The following is a 20114-nucleotide window of genomic DNA, read 5'->3' as shown; positions in this document are numbered from 1 at the left end:
CATACACTATAATGAAAGACACCACCTCAGGGAATGGTCCCCCGACTCCCATACACTATAATGAAAGACACGACCTCAGGGAATGGTCCCCCGACTCCCATACACTATAATGAAAGACACGACCTCAGGGAATGGTCCCCCGACTCCCATACACTATAATGAAAGACACCACCTCAGGGAATGGTCCCCCGACTCCCATACACTATAATGAAAGACACCACCTCAGGGAATGGTCCCCCGACTCCCATACACTATAATGAAAGACACGACCTCAGGGAATGGTCCCCCAAATCCCATACACTATAATGAAAGACACCACCTCAGGAAATGGTCCCCCGACTCCCATACACTATAATGAAAGACACCACCTCAGGAAATGGTCCCCCGACTCCCATACACTATAATGAAAGACACCACCTCAGGAAATGGTCCCCCAACTACCATACACTATAATGAAAGACACCACCTGAGGGAATGGTCCCCCGACTCCCATACACTATAATGAAAGACACCACCTCAGGAAATGGTCCCCAGACTCCCATACACTATAATGAAAGACACAACCTCAGGGAATGGTCCCCCGACTCCCATACACTATAATGAAAGACACAACCTCAGGGAATGGTCCCCCGACTCCCATACACTATAATGAAAGATACCACCTCAGGGAATGGTCCCCCGACTCCCATACACTATAATGAAAGATACACCCTCAGGGAATGGTCCCCCGACTCCCATACACTATAATGAAAGACACCACCTCAGGGAATGGTCCCCCGACTCCCATACACTATAATGAAAGACACCACCTCAGGGAATGGTCCCCCGACTCCCACACACTATAATGAAAGACACCACCTCAGGGAATGGTCCCCCGACTCCCATACACTATAATGAAAGACACGACCTCAGGGAATGGTCCCCCGACTCCCATACACTATAATGAAAGACACCACCTCAGGGAATGGTCCCCCGACTCCCATACACTATAATGAAAGACACCACCTCAGGGAATGGTCCCCCGACTCCCATACACTATAATGAAAGACACGACCTCAGGGAATGGTCCCCCGACTCCCATACACTATAATGAAAGACACCACCTCAGGGAATGGTCCCCCGACTCCCATACACTATAATGAAAGACACGACCTCAGGGAATGGTCCCCCGACTCCCATACACTATAATGAAAGACACCACCTCAGGGAATGGTCCCCCGACTCCCATACACTATAATGAAAGACACCAACTCAGGGAATGGTCCCCCAACTCCCATACACTATAATGAAAGACACCACCTCAGGGAATGGTCCCCCGACTCCCATACACTATAATGAAAGACACCACCTCAGGGAATGGTCCCCCAACTCCCATACACTATAATGAAAGACACGACCTCAGGGAATGGTCCCCCGACTCCCATACACTATAATGAAAGACACCACCTCAGGAAATGGTCCCCCGACTCCTATACACTATAATGAAAGACACAACCTCAGGGAATGGTCCCCCGACTCCCATACACTATAGTGAAAGACACAACCTCAGGGAATGGTCCCCCGACTCCCATACACTATAATGAAAGAGACCACCTCAGGGAATGGTCCCCCAACTCCCATACACTATAATGAAAGACACCACCTCAGGGAATGGTCCCCCGACTCCCACACACTATAATGAAAGACACCACCTCAGGGAATGGTCCCCCGACTCCCATACACTATAATGAAAGATACCACCGCAGGGAATGGTCCCCCGACTCCCATACACTATAATGAAAGACACCACCTCAGGGAATGGTCCCCCGACTCCCATACACTATAATGAAAGATACCACCTCAGGGAATGGTCCCCCGACTCCCATACACTATAATGAAAGACACCACCTCAGGGAATGGTCCCCCGACTCCCACACACTATAATGAAAGACACCACCTCAGGGAATGGTCCCCCGACTCCCACACACTATAATGAAAGACACCACCTCAGGGAATGGTCCCCCGACTCCCATACACCATAGTGAAAGACACGACCTCAGGGAATGGTCCCCCGACTCCCATACACTATAATGAAAGACACGACCTCAGGGTATGGTCCCCCGACTCCCATACACTATAATGAAAGACAGGACCTCAGAGAATGGTCCCCCGACTCCAATACACTATAATGAAAGACACGACCTCAGGGAATGGTCCCCCGACTCCCATACACTATAATGAAAGTCACGACCTCAGAGAATGGTCCCCCGACTCCCATACACCATAGTGAAAGCCACGACCTCAGGGAATGGTCCCCCGACTCCCATACACTATAATGAAAGACACCACCTCAGGAAATGGTCCCCCGACTCCCATACACTATAATGAAAGACACCACCTCAGGAAATGGTCCCCCAACTACCATACACTATAATGAAAGACACCACCTGAGGGAATGGTCCCCCGACTCCCATACACTATAATGAAAGACACCACCTCAGGAAATGGTCCCCAGACTCCCATACACTATAATGAAAGACACAACCTCAGGGAATGGTCCCCCGACTCCCATACACTATAGTGAAAGACACAACCTCAGGGAATGGTCCCCCGACTCCCATACACTATAATGAAAGATACCACCTCAGGGAATGGTCCCCCGACTCCCATACACTATAATGAAAGATACACCCTCAGGGAATGGTCCCCCGACTCCCATACACTATAATGAAAGACACCACCTCAGGGAATGGTCCCCCGACTCCCATACACTATAATGAAAGACACCACCTCAGGGAATGGTCCCCCGACTCCCACACACTATAATGAAAGACACCACCTCAGGGAATGGTCCCCCGACTCCCATACACTATAATGAAAGACACGACCTCAGGGAATGGTCCCCCGACTCCCATACACTATAATGAAAGACACCACCTCAGGGAATGGTCCCCCGACTCCCATACACTATAATGAAAGACACCACCTCAGGGAATGGTCCCCCGACTCCCATACACTATAATGAAAGACACGACCTCAGGGAATGGTCCCCCGACTCCCATACACTATAATGAAAGACACCACCTCAGGGAATGGTCCCCCGACTCCCATACACTATAGTGAAAGACACAACCTCAGGGAATGGTCCCCCGACTCCCATACACTATAATGAAAGAGACCACCTCAGGGAATGGTCCCCCAACTCCCATACACTATAATGAAAGACACCACCTCAGGGAATGGTCCCCCGACTCCCACACACTATAATGAAAGACACCACCTCAGGGAATGGTCCCCCGACTCCCATACACTATAATGAAAGATACCACCGCAGGGAATGGTCCCCCGACTCCCATACACTATAATGAAAGACACCACCTCAGGGAATGGTCCCCCGACTCCCATACACTATAATGAAAGATACCACCTCAGGGAATGGTCCCCCGACTCCCATACACTATAATGAAAGACACCACCTCAGGGAATGGTCCCCCGACTCCCACACACTATAATGAAAGACACCACCTCAGGGAATGGTCCCCCGACTCCCACACACTATAATGAAAGACACCACCTCAGGGAATGGTCCCCCGACTCCCATACACCATAGTGAAAGACACGACCTCAGGGAATGGTCCCCCAACTACCATACACTATAATGAAAGACACGACCTCATGGAATGTTCCCCTGACTCCCATCTCTCAGCGGGAGACTACGGCTCACAGTACATTCTGGGGCCGGGATCTATAACTAGGACTATAATGCACTATAGTGAGTACGAAGACGATATGCACACCCACTGCTAGCGGTAACGGACTGGTGTCACATATAGGCCACGTAATGCTACCACTATACAGGCAGTATATTAGGAAACCAGAGTGCATCATCACATCAAGTCATCATTATGGGAACGGTCTCCCCTACCCTCAGGTTACATCAGATGCTCTCAGCCGGGACCCTGTCATGTCCTCTCCCCATTCAACTGCAGCTCTTTCCTCACACCTCATAGGCTAAGGCAGGGGTTCACAAACTTTTTTGAATCAAGGCGCCTAGGGTATAAGAATTTATTTCATGACACCTCTAGGCCAAAAGTTTCGTACTGAGAAATTTAGAAAAATATTAAATTAAGAAAACTGTTTCTATGTCCTCCTTAGGGTCACTTGTGTGGTGAGGGACAGGATTTGCTTCTGGTTGTGCACATAGTGTATGATTGGCAGCCGCCAGGACTGGTTTTGCCCATAACATTGACCATAAATAATGTGAATTGTTCCTGGACCACCAATCCAAGGCACCCCTGCAAGTGTCCCGAGGCAGCCCTGCAAGTGTCCCGAGGCAGCCCTGCAAGTGTCCCGAGGCAGCCCTGCAAGTGTCCCGAGGCAGCCCTGCAAGTGTCCCGAGGCAGCCCTGCAAGTGTCCCGAGGCAGCCCTGCAAGTGTCCCGAGGCAGCCCTGCAAGTGTCCCGAGGCAGCCCTGCATTGAGAACCACTGGTCTAAGGTCCTGCATTCACCTAGAACACTGACTACAAGTGAGATAAATACTTTAGGATCTCCATACCTTTCCATCGGTGGTAACAGCTGCAAACACGGTGGAGGAATACGGGGCCCAGGCAACGTCTCCGACTGCAGAGTTCAGATCAAACACAAACATAGGTGTCCTGGGAAGAGGAATCATGGGTCAGTGTCATCTGCCATGTATACTATGTACTATTATCTGTAAGGCACCACATGTACCAGCAGTGACACACTGAGAAAACAAAGGGACATAAAGAAACGCGCTGTTGGAGCACCATTTGAGGGGCACGGTTTGGACAACGTAGGCGCGTCTGGACCGCTTGTGAGGCGGGGGGCCGCAGCAGCTGCGTGACGTCACACGCAGCTGCTGCAACCCAAAAGGTGGTAGTTAGCTGTCTGCCTTTGTAGCTAGGCTGCGCAGAGGGCTACCCTAATCATGTCTGCCGGGGAGGGGGCTGACTTACCTTGTGGCGGGCGTCCCCCTGCATGTCAGCGGAGGGGGGGGGGGCAGACGTTCCCTGTGGTGGGTGTCCCCCTGCATGTCAGCGGAGGGGGGGGGCAGACGTTCCCTGTGGTGGGTGTCCCCCTGTACAGCGGAGGGGGGGGGGTAGACTTGCCCTGTGGTGGGTGTCCCCCTGCATGTCAGCGGAGGGGGGGGGGGGGCAGACGTTCCCTGTGGTGGGTGTCCCCCTGCATGTCAGCGGAGGGGGGGGGCAGACGTTCCCTGTGGTGGGTGTCCCCCTGTACAGCGGAGGGGGGGGGGGTAGACTTGCCCTGTGGTGGGTGTCCCCCTGCATGTCAGCGGAGGGGGGGGGGGGCAGACGTTCCCTGTGGTGGGTGTCCCCCTGCATGTCAGCGGAGGGGGGGGGGCAGACGTTCCCTGTGGTGGGTGTCCCCCTGCATGTCAGCGGAGGGGGGGGGCAGACGTTCCCTGTGGTGGGTGTCCCCCTGTACAGCGGAGGGGGGGGGGGTAGACTTGCCCTGTGGTGGGTGTCCCCCTGCATGTCAGCGGAGGGGGGGGGGGCAGACGTTCCCTGTGGTGGGTGTCCCCCTGCATGTCAGCGGAGGGGGGGGGCAGACGTTCCCTGTGGTGGGTGTCCCCCTGTACAGCGGAGGGGGGGGGGTAGACTTGCCCTGTGGTGGGTGTCCCCCTGCATGTCAGCGGAGGGGGGGGGGGGCAGACGTTCCCTGTGGTGGGTGTCCCCCTGCATGTCAGCGGAGGGGGGGGGCAGACGTTCCCTGTGGTGGGTGTCCCCCTGTACAGCGGAGGGGGGGGGGGTAGACTTGCCCTGTGGTGGGTGTCCCCCTGCATGTCAGCGGAGGGGGGGGGGCAGACGTTCCCTGTGGTGGGTGTCCCCCTGTACAGCGGAGGGGGGGGGGGGTAGACTTGCCCTGTGGTGGGTGTCCCCCTGCATGTCAGCGGAGGGGGGGGGGGGGCAGACGTTCCCTATGGTGGGCGTCCCCCTGCATGTCAGCAGAGGAGGGGGGGGGGCAGACTTGCCCTTCTGGTGAGCGTCCCCCTGCAGGTCACTGTATATGGTTGTAATTGTGCATTTTTTCGCAGAACTACAGCCCATGCTAAATCGGCAGACAGGGCCTTATTCAGATTTGTTAGCAAACCAAAAAAGTACATTAATGGGCAAGTCCAGGTGGGGCAGATGTAACATGTGCAGAGAGAGATTAGATTTAACAGTGTACTTGAAATTAACAGTACATGGCACTGAAGACTGAAGACAATGGGTTGCAGAAGAGAGGAGCTATTCTCATAAATGGTGGTGTTACAGTGACCTGGTGCTGTACCGGGGGCAGTATAATGGTGTCAGTAGCAGTAGAGGGTGGTGTTACAGTAATCTGGTGCTGTACCGGGGGCAGGTATAATGGTGTCAGTAGCAGTAGAGGGTGGTGTTACAGTAACCTGGTGCTGTACCGGGGGCAGGTATAATGGTGTCAGTAGCAGTAGAGGGTGGTGTTACAGTGACCTGGTGCTGTACCGGGGGCAGTATAATGGTGTCAGTAGCAGTAGAGGGTGGTGTTACAGTGACCTGGTGCTGTACCGGGGGCAGGTATAATGGTGTCAGTAGCAGTAGAGGGTGGTGTTACAGTAACCTGGTGCTGTACCGGGGGCAGGTATAATGGTGTCAGTAGCAGTAGAGGGTGGTGTTACAGTAACCTGGTGCTGTACCGGGGGCAGGTATAATGGTGTCAGTAGCAGTAGAGGGTGGTGTTACAGTAACCTGGTGCTGTACCGGGGGCAGGTATAATGGTGTCAGTAGCAGTAGAGGGTGGTGTTACAGTAACCTGGTGCTGTACCGGGGGCAGGTATAATGGTACCAGTAGCAGTAGAGGGTGGTGTTACAGTAATCTGGTGCTGTACCGGGGGCAGTATAATGGCGCCAGTAGCAGTAGAGGGTGGTGTTACAGTAACCTGGTGCTGTACCGGGGGCAGGTATAATGGTGCCAGTAGCAGTAGAGGGTGGTGTTACAGTGACCTGGTGCTGTACCGGGGGCAGGTATAATGGTGTCAGTAGCAGTAGAGGGTGGTGTTACAGTAACCTGGTGCTGTACCGGGGGCAGGTATAATGGTGTCAGTAGCAGTAGAGGGTGGTGTTACAGTAACCTGGTGCTGTACCGGGGGCAGGTATAATGGTGTCAGTAGCAGTAGAGGGTGGTGTTACAGTAACCTGGTGCTGTACCGGGGGCAGGTATAATGGTGTCAGTAGCAGTAGAGAGTGGTGTTACAGTAACCTGGTGCTGTACCGGGGGCAGGTATAATGGTGCCAGTAGCAGTAGAGGGTGGTGTTACAGTAACCTGGTGCTGTACCGGGGGCAGGTATAATGGTGCCAGTAGCAGTAGAGGGTGGTGTTACAGTAACCTGGTGCTGTACCGGGGGCAGGTATAATGGTGTCAGTAGCAGTAGAGGGTGGTGTTACAGTAACCTGGTGCTGTACCGGGGGCAGTATAATGGTGTCAGTAGCAGTAGAGGGTGGTGTTACAGTAACCTGGTGCTGTACCGGGGGCAGTATAATGGTGTCAGTAGCAGTAGAGGGTGGTGTTACAGTAACCTGGTGCTGTACCGGGGGCAGGTATAATGGTGTCAGTAGCAGTAGAGGGTGGTGTTACAGTAACCTGGTGCTGTACCGGGGGCAGTATAATGGTGTCAGTAGCAGTAGAGGGTGGTGTTACAGTAACCTGGTGCTGTACCGGGGGCAGTATAATGGTGTCAGTAGCAGTAGAGGGTGGTGTTACAGTAACCTGGTGCTGTACCGGGGGCAGGTATAATGGTGCCAGTAGCAGTAGAGGGTGGTGTTACAGTAACCTGGTGCTGTACCGGGGGCAGGTATAATGGCGCCAGTAGCAGTAGAGGGTGGTGTTACAGTACCTGGTGCTGTACCGGGGGCAGGTATAATGGCGCCAGTAGCAGTAGAGGGTGGTGTTACAGTAACCTGGTGCTGTACCGGGGGCAGGTATAATGGTGTCAGTAGCAGTAGAGGGTGGTGTTACAGTGACCTGGTGCTGTACCGGGGGCAGGTATAATGGTGTCAGTAGCAGTAGAGGGTGGTGTTACAGTGACCTGGTGCTGTACCGGGGGCAGGTATAATGGTGTCAGTAGCAGTAGAGGGTGGTGTTACAGTAACCTGGTGCTGTACCGGGGGCAGGTATAATGGTGTCAGTAGCAGTAGAGGGTGGTGTTACAGTGACCTGGTGCTGTACCGGGGGCAGTATAATGGTGCCAGTAGCAGTAGAGGGTGGTGTTACAGTGACCTGGTGCTGTACCGGGGGCAGGTATAATGGCGCCAGTAGCAGTAGAGGGTGGTGTTACAGTACCTGGTGCTGTACCGGGGGCAGGTATAATGGCGCCAGTAGCAGTAGAGGGTGGTGTTACAGTAACCTGGTGCTGTATCGGGGGCAGGTATAATGGTGTCAGTAGCAGTAGAGGGTGGTGTTACAGTAACCTGGTGCTGTACCGGGGGCAGTATAATGGTGTCAGTAGCAGTAGAGGGTGGTGTTACAGTGACCTGGTGCTGTACCGGGGGCAGTATAATGGTGTCAGTAGCAGTAGAGGGTGGTGTTACAGTAACCTGGTGCTGTACCGGGGGCAGTATAATGGTGTCAGTAGCAGTAGAGGGTGGTGTTACAGTAACCTGGTGCTGTACCGGGGGCAGTATAATGGTGCCAGTAGCAGTAGAGGGTGGTGTTACAGTGACCTGGTGCTGTACCGGGGGCAGGTATAATGGTGCCAGTAGCAGTAGAGGGTGGTGTTACAGTGACCTGGTGCTGTACCGGGGGCAGTATAATGGTGTCAGTAGCAGTAGAGGGTGGTGTTACAGTAACCTGGTGCTGTACCGGGGGCAGTATAATGGTGTCAGTAGCAGTAGAGGGTGGTGTTACAGTAACCTGGTGCTGTACCGGGGGCAGGTATAATGGTGTCAGTAGCAGTAGAGGGTGGTGTTACAGTAATCTGGTGCTGTATCGGGGGCAGGTATAATGGTGCCAGTAGCAGTAGAGGGTGGTGTTACAGTGACCTGGTGCTGTACCGGGGGCAGGTATAATGGCGCCAGTGGCAGTAGAGTGTGGTGTTACAGTAACCTGGTGCTGTACCGGGGGCAGGTATAATGGTGTCAGTAGCAGTAGAGGGTGGTGTTACAGTGACCTGGTGCTGTACCGGGGGCAGGTATAATGGTGTCAGTAGCAGTAGCGGGTGGTGTTACAGTGACCTGGTGCTGTACCGGGGGCAGGTATAATGGTGCCAGTAGCAGTAGAGGGTGGTGTTACAGTAACCTGGTGCTGTACCGGGGGCAGGTATAATGGTGTCAGTAGCAGTAGAGGGTGGTGTTACAGTAACCTGGTGCTGTACCGGGGGCAGGTATAATGGTGTCAGTAGCAGTAGAGGGTGGTGTTACAGTAACCTGGTGCTGTACCGGGGGCAGTATAATGGTGTCAGTAGCAGTAGAGGGTGGTGTTACAGTACCTGGTGCTGTACCGGGGGCAGGTATAATGGCACCAGTGGCAGTAGAGGGTGGTGTTACAGTGACCTGGTGCTGTACCGGGGGCAGGTATAATGGTGCCAGTAGCAGTAGAGGGTGGTGTTACAGTGACCTGGTGCTGTACCGGGGGCAGTATAATGGTGTCAGTAGCAGTAGAGGGTGGTGTTACAGTGACCTGGTGCTGTACCGGGGGCAGTATAATGGTGTCAGTAGCAGTAGAGGGTGGTGTTACAGTAACCTGGTGCTGTACCGGGGGCAGTATAATGGTGTCAGTAGCAGTAGAGGGTGGTGTTACAGTAACCTGGTGCTGTACCGGGGGCAGGTATAATGGTGCCAGTAGCAGTAGAGGGTGGTGTTACAGTGACCTGGTGCTGTACCGGGGGCAGTATAATGGTGTCAGTAGCAGTAGAGGGTGGTGTTACAGTGACCTGGTGCTGTACCGGGGGCAGTATAATGGTGTCAGTAGCAGTAGAGGGTGGTGTTACAGTAACCTGGTGCTGTACCGGGGGCAGTATAATGGTGTCAGTAGCAGTAGAGGGTGGTGTTACAGTAACCTGGTGCTGTACCGGGGGCAGGTATAATGGTGTCAGTAGCAGTAGAGGGTGGTGTTACAGTAATCTGGTGCTGTATCGGGGGCAGGTATAATGGTGCCAGTAGCAGTAGAGGGTGGTGTTACAGTGACCTGGTGCTGTACCGGGGGCAGGTATAATGGCGCCAGTAGCAGTAGAGGGTGGTGTTACAGTATCCTGGTGCTGTACCGGGGGCAGTATAATGGTGTCAGTAGCAGTAGAGAGTGGTGTTACAGTAACCTGGTGCTGTACCGGGGGCAGGTATAATGGTGTCAGTAGCAGTAGAGGGTGGTGTTACAGTACCTGGTGCTGTACCGGGGGCAGGTATAATGGCACCAGTAGCAGTAGAGGGTGGTGTTACAGTGACCTGGTGCTGTACCGGGGGCAGTATAATGGTGTCAGTAGCAGTAGAGGGTGGTGTTACAGTAACCTGGTGCTGTACCGGGGGCAGTATAATGGTGTCAGTAGCAGTAGAGGGTGGTGTTACAGTAACCTGGTGCTGTACCGGGGGCAGTATAATGGTGTCAGTAGCAGTAGAGGGTGGTGTTACAGTAACCTGGTGCTGTACTGGGGGCAGGTATAATGGCGCCAGTGGCAGTAGAGGGTGGTGTTACAGTAACCTGGTGCTGTACCGGGGGCAGTATAATGGTGTCAGTAGCAGTAGAGGGTGGTGTTACAGTAACCTGGTGCTGTACTGGGGGCAGGTATAATGGCGCCAGTGGCAGTAGAGGGTGGTGTTACAGTAACCTGGTGCTGTACCGGGGGCAGTATAATGGTGTCAGTAGCAGTAGAGGGTGGTGTTACAGTAACCTGGTGCTGTACCGGGGGCAGTATAATGGTGTCAGTAGCAGTAGAGGGTGGTGTTACAGTAACCTGGTGCTGTACTGGGGGCAGGTATAATGGTGCCAGTAGCAGTAGAGGGTGGTGTTACAGTAACCTGGTGCTGTACCGGGGGCAGTATAATGGTGTCAGTAGCAGTAGAGGGTGGTGTTACAGTAACCTGGTGCTGTACCGGGGGCAGTATAATGGTGTCAGTAGCAGTAGAGGGTGGTGTTACAGTAACCTGGTGCTGTACTGGGGGCAGGTATAATGGCGCCAGTGGCAGTAGAGGGTGGTGTTACAGTAACCTGGTGCTGTACCGGGGGCAGGTATAATGGCGCCAGTAGCAGTAGAGGGTGGTGTTACAGTAACCTGGTGCTGTACCGGGGGCAGTATAATGGTGTCAGTAGCAGTAGAGGGTGGTGTTACAGTAACCTGGTGCTGTACCGGGGGCAGTATAATGGCGCCAGTAGCAGTAGAGGGTGGTGTTACAGTGACCTGGTGCTGTACCGGGGGCAGGTATAATGGTGCCAGTAGCAGTAGAGGGTGGTGTTACAGTGACCTGGTGCTGTACCGGGGGCAGTATAATGGTGTCAGTAGCAGTAGAGGGTGGTGTTACAGTAACCTGGTGCTGTACCGGGGGCAGTTATAATGGTGCCAGTAGCAGTAGAGGGTGGTGTTACAGTAATCTGGTGCTGTACCGGGGGCAGGTATAATGGTGCCAGTAGCAGTAGAGGGTGGTGTTACAGTAACCTGGTGCTGTACCGGGGGCAGGTATAATGGTGTCAGTAGCAGTAGAGGGTGGTGTTACAGTAACCTGGTGCTGTACCGGGGGCAGTATAATGGTGTCAGTAGCAGTAGAGGGTGGTGTTACAGTGACCTGGTGCTGTACCGGGGGCAGGTATAATGGTGCCAGTAGCAGTAGAGGGTGGTGTTACAGTAACCTGGTGCTGTACCGGGGGCAGGTATAATGGTGTCAGTAGCAGTAGAGGGTGGTGTTACAGTAACCTGGTGCTGTACCGGGGGCAGTATAATGGTGTCAGTAGCAGTAGAGGGTGGTGTTACAGTAACCTGGTGCTGTACCGGGGGCAGGTATAATGGTGTCAGTAGCAGTAGAGGGTGGTGTTACAGTAACCTGGTGCTGTACCGGGGGCAGTATAATGGTGTCAGTAGCAGTAGAGGGTGGTGTTACAGTGACCTGGTGCTGTACCGGGGGCAGGTATAATGGTGCCAGTAGCAGTAGAGGGTGGTGTTACAGTGACCTGGTGCTGTACCGGGGGCAGTATAATGGTGTCAGTAGCAGTAGAGGGTGGTGTTACAGTGACCTGGTGCTGTACCGGGGGCAGGTATAATGGTGTCAGTAGCAGTAGAGGGTGGTGTTACAGTGACCTGGTGCTGTACCGGGGGCAGGTATAATGGTGTCAGTAGCAGTAGAGGGTGGTGTTACAGTAATCTGGTGCTGTACCGGGGGCAGTATAATGGTGTCAGTAGCAGTAGAGGGTGGTGTTACAGTAACCTGGTGCTGTACCGGGGGCAGTATAATGACGCCAGTAGCAGTAGAGGGTGGTGTTACAGTAATCTGGTGCTGTATCGGGGGCAGGTATAATGGTGCCAGTAGCAGTAGAGGGTGGTGTTACAGTGACCTGGTGCTGTACCGGGGGCAGGTATAATGGCGCCAGTGGCAGTAGAGGGTGGTGTTACAGTAACCTGGTGCTGTACCGGGGGCAGGTATAATGGTGTCAGTAGCAGTAGAGGGTGGTGTTACAGTAACCTGGTGCTGTACCGGGGGCAGTATAATGGTGTCAGTAGCAGTAGAGGGTGGTGTTACAGTAACCTGGTGCTGTACCGGGGGCAGTATAATGACGCCAGTAGCAGTAGAGGGTGGTGTTACAGTAATCTGGTGCTGTATCGGGGGCAGGTATAATGGTGCCAGTAGCAGTAGAGGGTGGTGTTACAGTGACCTGGTGCTGTACCGGGGGCAGGTATAATGGCGCCAGTGGCAGTAGAGTGTGGTGTTACAGTAACCTGGTGCTGTACCGGGGGCAGGTATAATGGTGTCAGTAGCAGTAGAGGGTGGTGTTACAGTAACCTGGTGCTGTACCGGGGGCAGTATAATGGCGCCAGTAGCAGTAGAGGGTGGTGTTACAGTAATCTGGTGCTGTACCGGGGGCAGGTATAATGGTGCCAGTAGCAGTAGAGGGTGGTGTTACAGTAACCTGGTGCTGTACCGGGGGCAGTATAATGGTGTCAGTAGCAGTAGAGGGTGGTGTTACAGTAACCTGGTGCTGTACCGGGGGCAGTATAATGGTGCCAGTAGCAGTAGAGGGTGGTGTTACAGTGACCTGGTGCTGTACCGGGGGCAGTATAATGGCACCAGTAGCAGTAGAGGGTGGTGTTACAGTAACCTGGTGCTGTACCGGGGGCAGGTATAATGGCGCCAGTGGCAGTAGAGGGTGGTGTTACAGTAACCTGGTGCTGTACCGGGGGCAGGTATAATGGTGCCAGTAGCAGTAGAGGGTGGTGTTACAGTAACCTGGTGCTGTACCGGGGGCAGGTATAATGGTGCCAGTAGCAGTAGAGGGTGGTGTTACAGTAACCTGGTGCTGTACCGGGGGCAGTATAATGGTGTCAGTAGCAGTAGAGGGTGGTGTTACAGTAATCTGGTGCTGTATCGGGGGCAGGTATAATGGTGCCAGTAGCAGTAGAGGGTGGTGTTACAGTAACCTGGTGCTGTACCGGGGGCAGTATAATGGTGCCAGTAGCAGTAGAGGGTGGTGTTACAGTAACCTGGTGCTGTACCGGGGGCAGTATAATGGTGCCAGTAGCAGTAGAGGGTGGTGTTACAGTGACCTGGTGCTGTACCGGGGGCAGTATAATGGCACCAGTAGCAGTAGAGGGTGGTGTTACAGTAACCTGGTGCTGTACCGGGGGCAGGTATAATGGCGCCAGTGGCAGTAGAGGGTGGTGTTACAGTAACCTGGTGCTGTACCGGGGGCAGGTATAATGGTGCCAGTAGCAGTAGAGGGTGGTGTTACAGTAACCTGGTGCTGTACCGGGGGCAGGTATAATGGTGCCAGTAGCAGTAGAGGGTGGTGTTACAGTAACCTGGTGCTGTACCGGGGGCAGTATAATGGTGTCAGTAGCAGTAGAGGGTGGTGTTACAGTAATCTGGTGCTGTATCGGGGGCAGGTATAATGGTGCCAGTAGCAGTAGAGGGTGGTGTTACAGTAACCTGGTGCTGTACCGGGGGCAGGTATAATGGTGTCAGTAGCAGTAGAGGGTGGTGTTACAGTAACCTGGTGCTGTACCGGGGGCAGTATAATGGTGTCAGTAGCAGTAGAGGGTGGTGTTACAGTAACCTGGTGCTGTACCGGGGGCAGTATAATGACGCCAGTAGCAGTAGAGGGTGGTGTTACAGTAATCTGGTGCTGTATCGGGGGCAGGTATAATGGTGCCAGTAGCAGTAGAGGGTGGTGTTACAGTGACCTGGTGCTGTACCGGGGGCAGGTATAATGGCGCCAGTGGCAGTAGAGTGTGGTGTTACAGTAACCTGGTGCTGTACCGGGGGCAGGTATAATGGTGTCAGTAGCAGTAGAGGGTGGTGTTACAGTAACCTGGTGCTGTACCGGGGGCAGTATAATGGCGCCAGTAGCAGTAGAGGGTGGTGTTACAGTAATCTGGTGCTGTATCGGGGGCAGGTATAATGGTGCCAGTAGCAGTAGAGGGTGGTGTTACAGTGACCTGGTGCTGTACCGGGGGCAGGTATAATGGTGCCAGTAGCAGTAGAGGGTGGTGTTACAGTGACCTGGTGCTGTACCGGGGGCAGTATAATGGTGTCAGTAGCAGTAGAGGGTGGTGTTACAGTAACCTGGTGCTGTACCGGGGGCAGTATAATGGTGCCAGTAGCAGTAGAGGGTGGTGTTACAGTGACCTGGTGCTGTACCGGGGGCAGTATAATGGCACCAGTAGCAGTAGAGGGTGGTGTTACAGTAACCTGGTGCTGTACCGGGGCAGTATAATGACGCCAGTGGCAGTAAGAGGGTGGTGTTACAGTAACCTGGTGCTGTACCGGGGGCAGGTATAATGGTGTCAGTAGCAGTAGAGGGTGGTGTTACAGTAATCTGGTGCTGTATCGGGGGCAGGTATAATGGTGCCAGTAGCAGTAGAGGGTGGTGTTACAGTAACCTGGTGCTGTACCGGGGGCAGGTATAATGGTGTCAGTAGCAGTAGAGGGTGGTGTTACAGTAATCTGGTGCTGTACCGGGGGCAGGTATAATGGTGCCAGTAGCAGTAGAGGGTGGTGTTACAGTAACCTGGTGCTGTACCGGGGGCAGTATAATGGCGCCAGTAGCAGTAGAGGGTGGTGTTACAGTAACCTGGTGCTGTACCGGGGGCAGTATAATGGTGCCAGTAGCAGTAGAGGGTGGTGTTACAGTATCCTGGTGCTGTACCGGGGGCAGGTATAATGGTGCCAGTAGCAGTAGAGGGTGGTGTTACAGTAATCTGGTGCTGTACCGGGGGCAGGTATAATGGTGTCAGTAGCAGTAGAGGGTGGTGTTACAGTGACCTGGTGCTGTACCGGGGGCAGGTATAATGGTGCCAGTAGCAGTAGAGGGTGGTGTTACAGTAACCTGGTGCTGTACCGGGGGCAGTAGAATGGTGTCAGTAGCAGTAGAGGGTGGTGTTACAGTAACCTGGTGCTGTACCGGGGGCAGTATAATGGTGTCAGTAGCAGTAGAGGGTGGTGTTACAGTAACCTGGTGCTGTACCGGGGGCAGGTATAATGGTGTCAGTAGCAGTAGAGGGTGGTGTTACAGTAACCTGGTGCTGTACCGGGGGCAGTATAATGGTGTCAGTAGCAGTAGAGGGTGGTGTTACAGTGACCTGGTGCTGTACCGGGGGCAGTATAATGGTGTCAGTAGCAGTAGAGGGTGGTGTTACAGTAACCTGGTGCTGTACCGGGGGCAGTATAATGGTGTCAGTAGCAGTAGAGGGTGGTGTTACAGTGACCTGGTGCTGTACCGGGGGCAGTATAATGGTGTCAGTAGCAGTAGAGGGTGGTGTTACAGTACCGGGGGCAGTATAATGGTGTCAGTAGCAGTAGAGGGTGGTGTTACAGTAACCTGGTGCTGTACCGGGGGCAGGTATAATGGTGTCAGTAGCAGTAGAGGGTGGTGTTACAGTACCTGGTGCTGTACCGGGGGCAGTATAATGGTGCCAGTAGCAGTAGAGGGTGGTGTTACAGTAACCTGGTGCTGTACCGGGGGCAGGTATAATGGTGTCAGTAGCAGTAGAGGGTGGTGTTACAGTAACCTGGTGCTGTACCGGGGGCAGGTATAATGGTGTCAGTAGCAGTAGAGGGTGGTGTTACAGTAACCTGGTGCTGTAGCGGGGGCAGTATAATGGTGTCAGTAGCAGTAGAGGGTGGTGTTACAGTAACCTGGTGCTGTACCGGGGGCAGGTATAATGGCGCCAGTAGCAGTAGAGGGTGGTGTTACAGTGACCTGGTGCTGTACCGGGGGCAGGTATAATGGTGTCAGTGGCAGTAAGAGGGTGGTGTTACAGTAACCTGGTGCTGTACCGGGGGCAGGTATAATGGTGTCAGTAGCAGTAGAGGGTGGTGTTACAGTAACCTGGTGCTGTACCGGGGGCAGGTATAATGGTGCCAGTAGCAGTAGAGGGTGGTGTTACAGTGACCTGGTGCTGTACCGGGGGCAGGTATAATGGCGCCAGTAGCAGTAGAGGGTGGTGTTACAGTACCGGGGGCAGTATAATGGTGTCAGTAGCAGTAGAGGGTGGTGTTACAGTAACCTGGTGCTGTACCGGGGGCAGTATAATGGTGTCAGTAGCAGTAGAGGGTGGTGTTACAGTAACCTGGTGCTGTACCGGGGGCAGGTATAATGGTGCCAGTAGCAGTAGAGGGTGGTGTTACAGTGACCTGGTGCTGTACCGGGGGCAGGTATAATGGCGCCAGTAGCAGTAGAGGGTGGTGTTACAGTACCGGGGGCAGTATAATGGTGTCAGTAGCAGTAGAGGGTGGTGTTACAGTAACCTGGTGCTGTACCGGGGGCAGTATAATGGTGTCAGTAGCAGTAGAGGGTGGTGTTACAGTAACCTGGTGCTGTACCGGGGGCAGGTATAATGGTGCCAGTAGCAGTAGAGGGTGGTGTTACAGTGACCTGGTGCTGTACCGGGGGCAGGTATAATGGTGCCAGTAGCAGTAGAGGGTGGTGTTACAGTAACCTGGTGCTGTAGCGGGGGCAGGTATAATGGTGCCAGTAGCAGTAGAGGGTGGTGTTACAGTGACCTGGTGCTGTACCGGGGGCAGGTATAATGGTGCCAGTAGCAGTAGAGGGTGGTGTTACAGTAACCTGGTGCTGTACCGGGGGCAGTATAATGGTGTCAGTAGCAGTAGAGGGTGGTGTTACAGTAACCTGGTGCTGTACCGGGGGCAGGTATAATGGTGTCAGTAGCAGTAGAGGGTGGTGTTACAGTAACCTGGTGCTGTACCGGGGGCAGTATAATGGTGTCAGTAGCAGTAGAGGGTGGTGTTACAGTAACCTGGTGCTGTACCGGGGGCAGGTATAATGGTACCAGTAGCAGTAGAGGGTGGTGTTACAGTGACCTGGTGCTGTACCGGGGGCAGTATAATGGTGCCAGTAGCAGTAGAGGGTGGTGTTACAGTAACCTGGTGCTGTACCGGGGGCAGTATAATGGTGCCAGTAGCAGTAGAGGGTGGTGTTACAGTAATCTGGTGCTGTACCGGGGGCAGTATAATGGTGTCAGTAGCAGTAGAGGGTGGTGTTACAGTAACCTGGTGCTGTACCGGGGGCAGGTATAATGGTGCCAGTAGCAGTAGAGGGTGGTGTTACAGTAACCTGGTGCTGTACCGGGGGCAGGTATAATGGCGCCAGTAGCAGTAGAGGGTGGTGTTACAGTATCCTGGTGCTGTACCGGGGGCAGGTATAATGGTGCCAGTAGCAGTAGAGGGTGGTGTTACAGTAACCTGGTGCTGTACCGGGGGCAGGTATAATGGTGTCAGTAGCAGTAGAGGGTGGTGTTACAGTAACCTGGTGCTGTACCGGGGGCAGGTATAATGGTGCCAGTAGCAGTAGAGGGTGGTGTTACAGTAATCTGGTGCTGTACCGGGGGCAGTATAATGACGCCAGTAGCAGTAGAGGGTGGTGTTACAGTAACCTGGTGCTGTACCGGGGGCAGTATAATGATGCCAGTAGCAGTAGAGGGTGGTGTTACAGTAACCTGGTGCTGTACCGGGGGCAGGTATAATGGTGCCAGTAGCAGTAGAGGGTGGTGTTACAGTAACCTGGTGCTGTACCGGGGGCAGGTATAATGGTGTCAGTAGCAGTAGAGGGTGGTGTTACAGTAACCTGGTGCTGTACCGGGGGCAGTATAATGGTGTCAGTAGCAGTAGAGGGTGGTGTTACAGTAACCTGGTGCTGTACCGGGGGCAGTATAATGGTGTCAGTAGCAGTAGAGGGTGGTGTTAGAGTAACCTGGTGCTGTACCGGGAGCAGTATAATGGTGTCAGTAGCAGTAGAGGGTGGTGTTACAGTAACCTGGTGCTGTACCGGGGGCAGTATAATGGTGTCAGTAGCAGTAGAGGGTGGTGTTACAGTAACCTGGTGCTGTACCGGGGGCAGGTATAATGGTGTCAGTAGCAGTAGAGGGTGGTGTTATAGTAACCTGGTGCTGTACCGGGGGCAGGTATAATGGTGTCAGTAGCAGTAGAGGGTGGTGTTACAGTAACCTGGTGCTGTACCGGGGGCAGTATAATGGTGTCAGTAGCAGTAGAGGGTGGTGTTACAGTAACCTGGTGCTGTACCGGGGGCAGTATAATGACGCCAGTAGCAGTAGAGGGTGGTGTTACAGTAATCTGGTGCTGTATCGGGGGCAGGTATAATGGTGCCAGTAGCAGTAGAGGGTGGTGTTACAGTGACCTGGTGCTGTACCGGGGGCAGGTATAATGGCGCCAGTGGCAGTAGAGGGTGGTGTTACAGTAACCTGGTGCTGTACCGGGGGCAGGTATAATGGTGTCAGTAGCAGTAGAGGGTGGTGTTACAGTAACCTGGTGCTGTACCGGGGGCAGTATAATGGCGCCAGTAGCAGTAGAGGGTGGTGTTACAGTAATCTGGTGCTGTATCGGGGGCAGGTATAATGGTGCCAGTAGCAGTAGAGGGTGGTGTTACAGTGACCTGGTGCTGTACCGGGGGCAGGTATAATGGTGCCAGTAGCAGTAGAGGGTGGTGTTACAGTGACCTGGTGCTGTACCGGGGGCAGGTATAATGGCACCAGTAGCAGTAGAGGGTGGTGTTACAGTAACCTGGTGCTGTACCGGGGGCAGTATAATGGTGTCAGTAGCAGTAGAGGGTGGTGTTACAGTAATCTGGTGCTGTATCGGGGGCAGGTATAATGGTGCCAGTAGCAGTAGAGGGTGGTGTTACAGTAATCTGGTGCTGTACCGGGGGCAGGTATAATGGTGCCAGTAGCAGTAGAGGGTGGTGTTACAGTAACCTGGTGCTGTACCGGGGGCAGTATAATGGCGCCAGTAGCAGTAGAGGGTGGTGTTACAGTAACCTGGTGCTGTACCGGGGGCAGTATAATGGTGCCAGTAGCAGTAGAGGGTGGTGTTACAGTGACCTGGTGCTGTACCGGGGGCAGGTATAATGGTGCCAGTAGCAGTAGAGGGTGGTGTTACAGTAACCTGGTGCTGTACCGGGGGCAGTAGAATGGTGTCAGTAGCAGTAGAGGGTGGTGTTACAGTAACCTGGTGCTGTACCGGGGGCAGTATAATGGTGTCAGTAGCAGTAGAGGGTGGTGTTACAGTAACCTGGTGCTGTACCGGGGGCAGGTATAATGGTGTCAGTAGCAGTAGAGGGTGGTGTTACAGTAACCTGGTGCTGTACCGGGGGCAGTATAATGGTGTCAGTAGCAGTAGAGGGTGGTGTTACAGTGACCTGGTGCTGTACCGGGGGCAGTATAATGGTGTCAGTAGCAGTAGAGGGTGGTGTTACAGTAACCTGGTGCTGTACCGGGGGCAGTATAATGGTGTCAGTAGCAGTAGAGGGTGGTGTTACAGTAACCTGGTGCTGTACCGGGGGCAGGTATAATGGTGTCAGTAGCAGTAGAGGGTGGTGTTACAGTACCTGGTGCTGTACCGGGGGCAGTATAATGGTGCCAGTAGCAGTAGAGGGTGGTGTTACAGTAACCTGGTGCTGTACCGGGGGCAG

At 53.8% G+C, this 20114-nt stretch overlaps 1 protein-coding gene across 3 annotated transcripts in view; it reads right to left on the bottom strand.

Moving 5' to 3' along the window:
• The window catches only part of DNAI1 (dynein axonemal intermediate chain 1), a 563096-nt gene that overhangs the window by 71284 nt on the left and 471698 nt on the right, over positions 1–20114 (bottom strand). For all 3 annotated transcript variants that reach the window (XM_063957492.1, XM_063957493.1, XM_063957494.1), the window contains exon 19: positions 4536–4635. In XM_063957492.1, the coding sequence (XP_063813562.1) occupies positions 4536–4635 (100 nt within the window). The remainder of the gene's footprint in view (positions 1–4535; positions 4636–20114) is intronic.

This window comes from Pseudophryne corroboree, chromosome 1, assembly GCF_028390025.1.
Source record: "Pseudophryne corroboree isolate aPseCor3 chromosome 1, aPseCor3.hap2, whole genome shotgun sequence".
In the NCBI taxonomy this organism is placed as follows: Eukaryota; Metazoa; Chordata; class Amphibia; order Anura; family Myobatrachidae; genus Pseudophryne; species Pseudophryne corroboree.
Note: the sequence above shows the minus strand (reverse complement) of the source record. Positions and strands in the feature narration are given on the sequence as shown.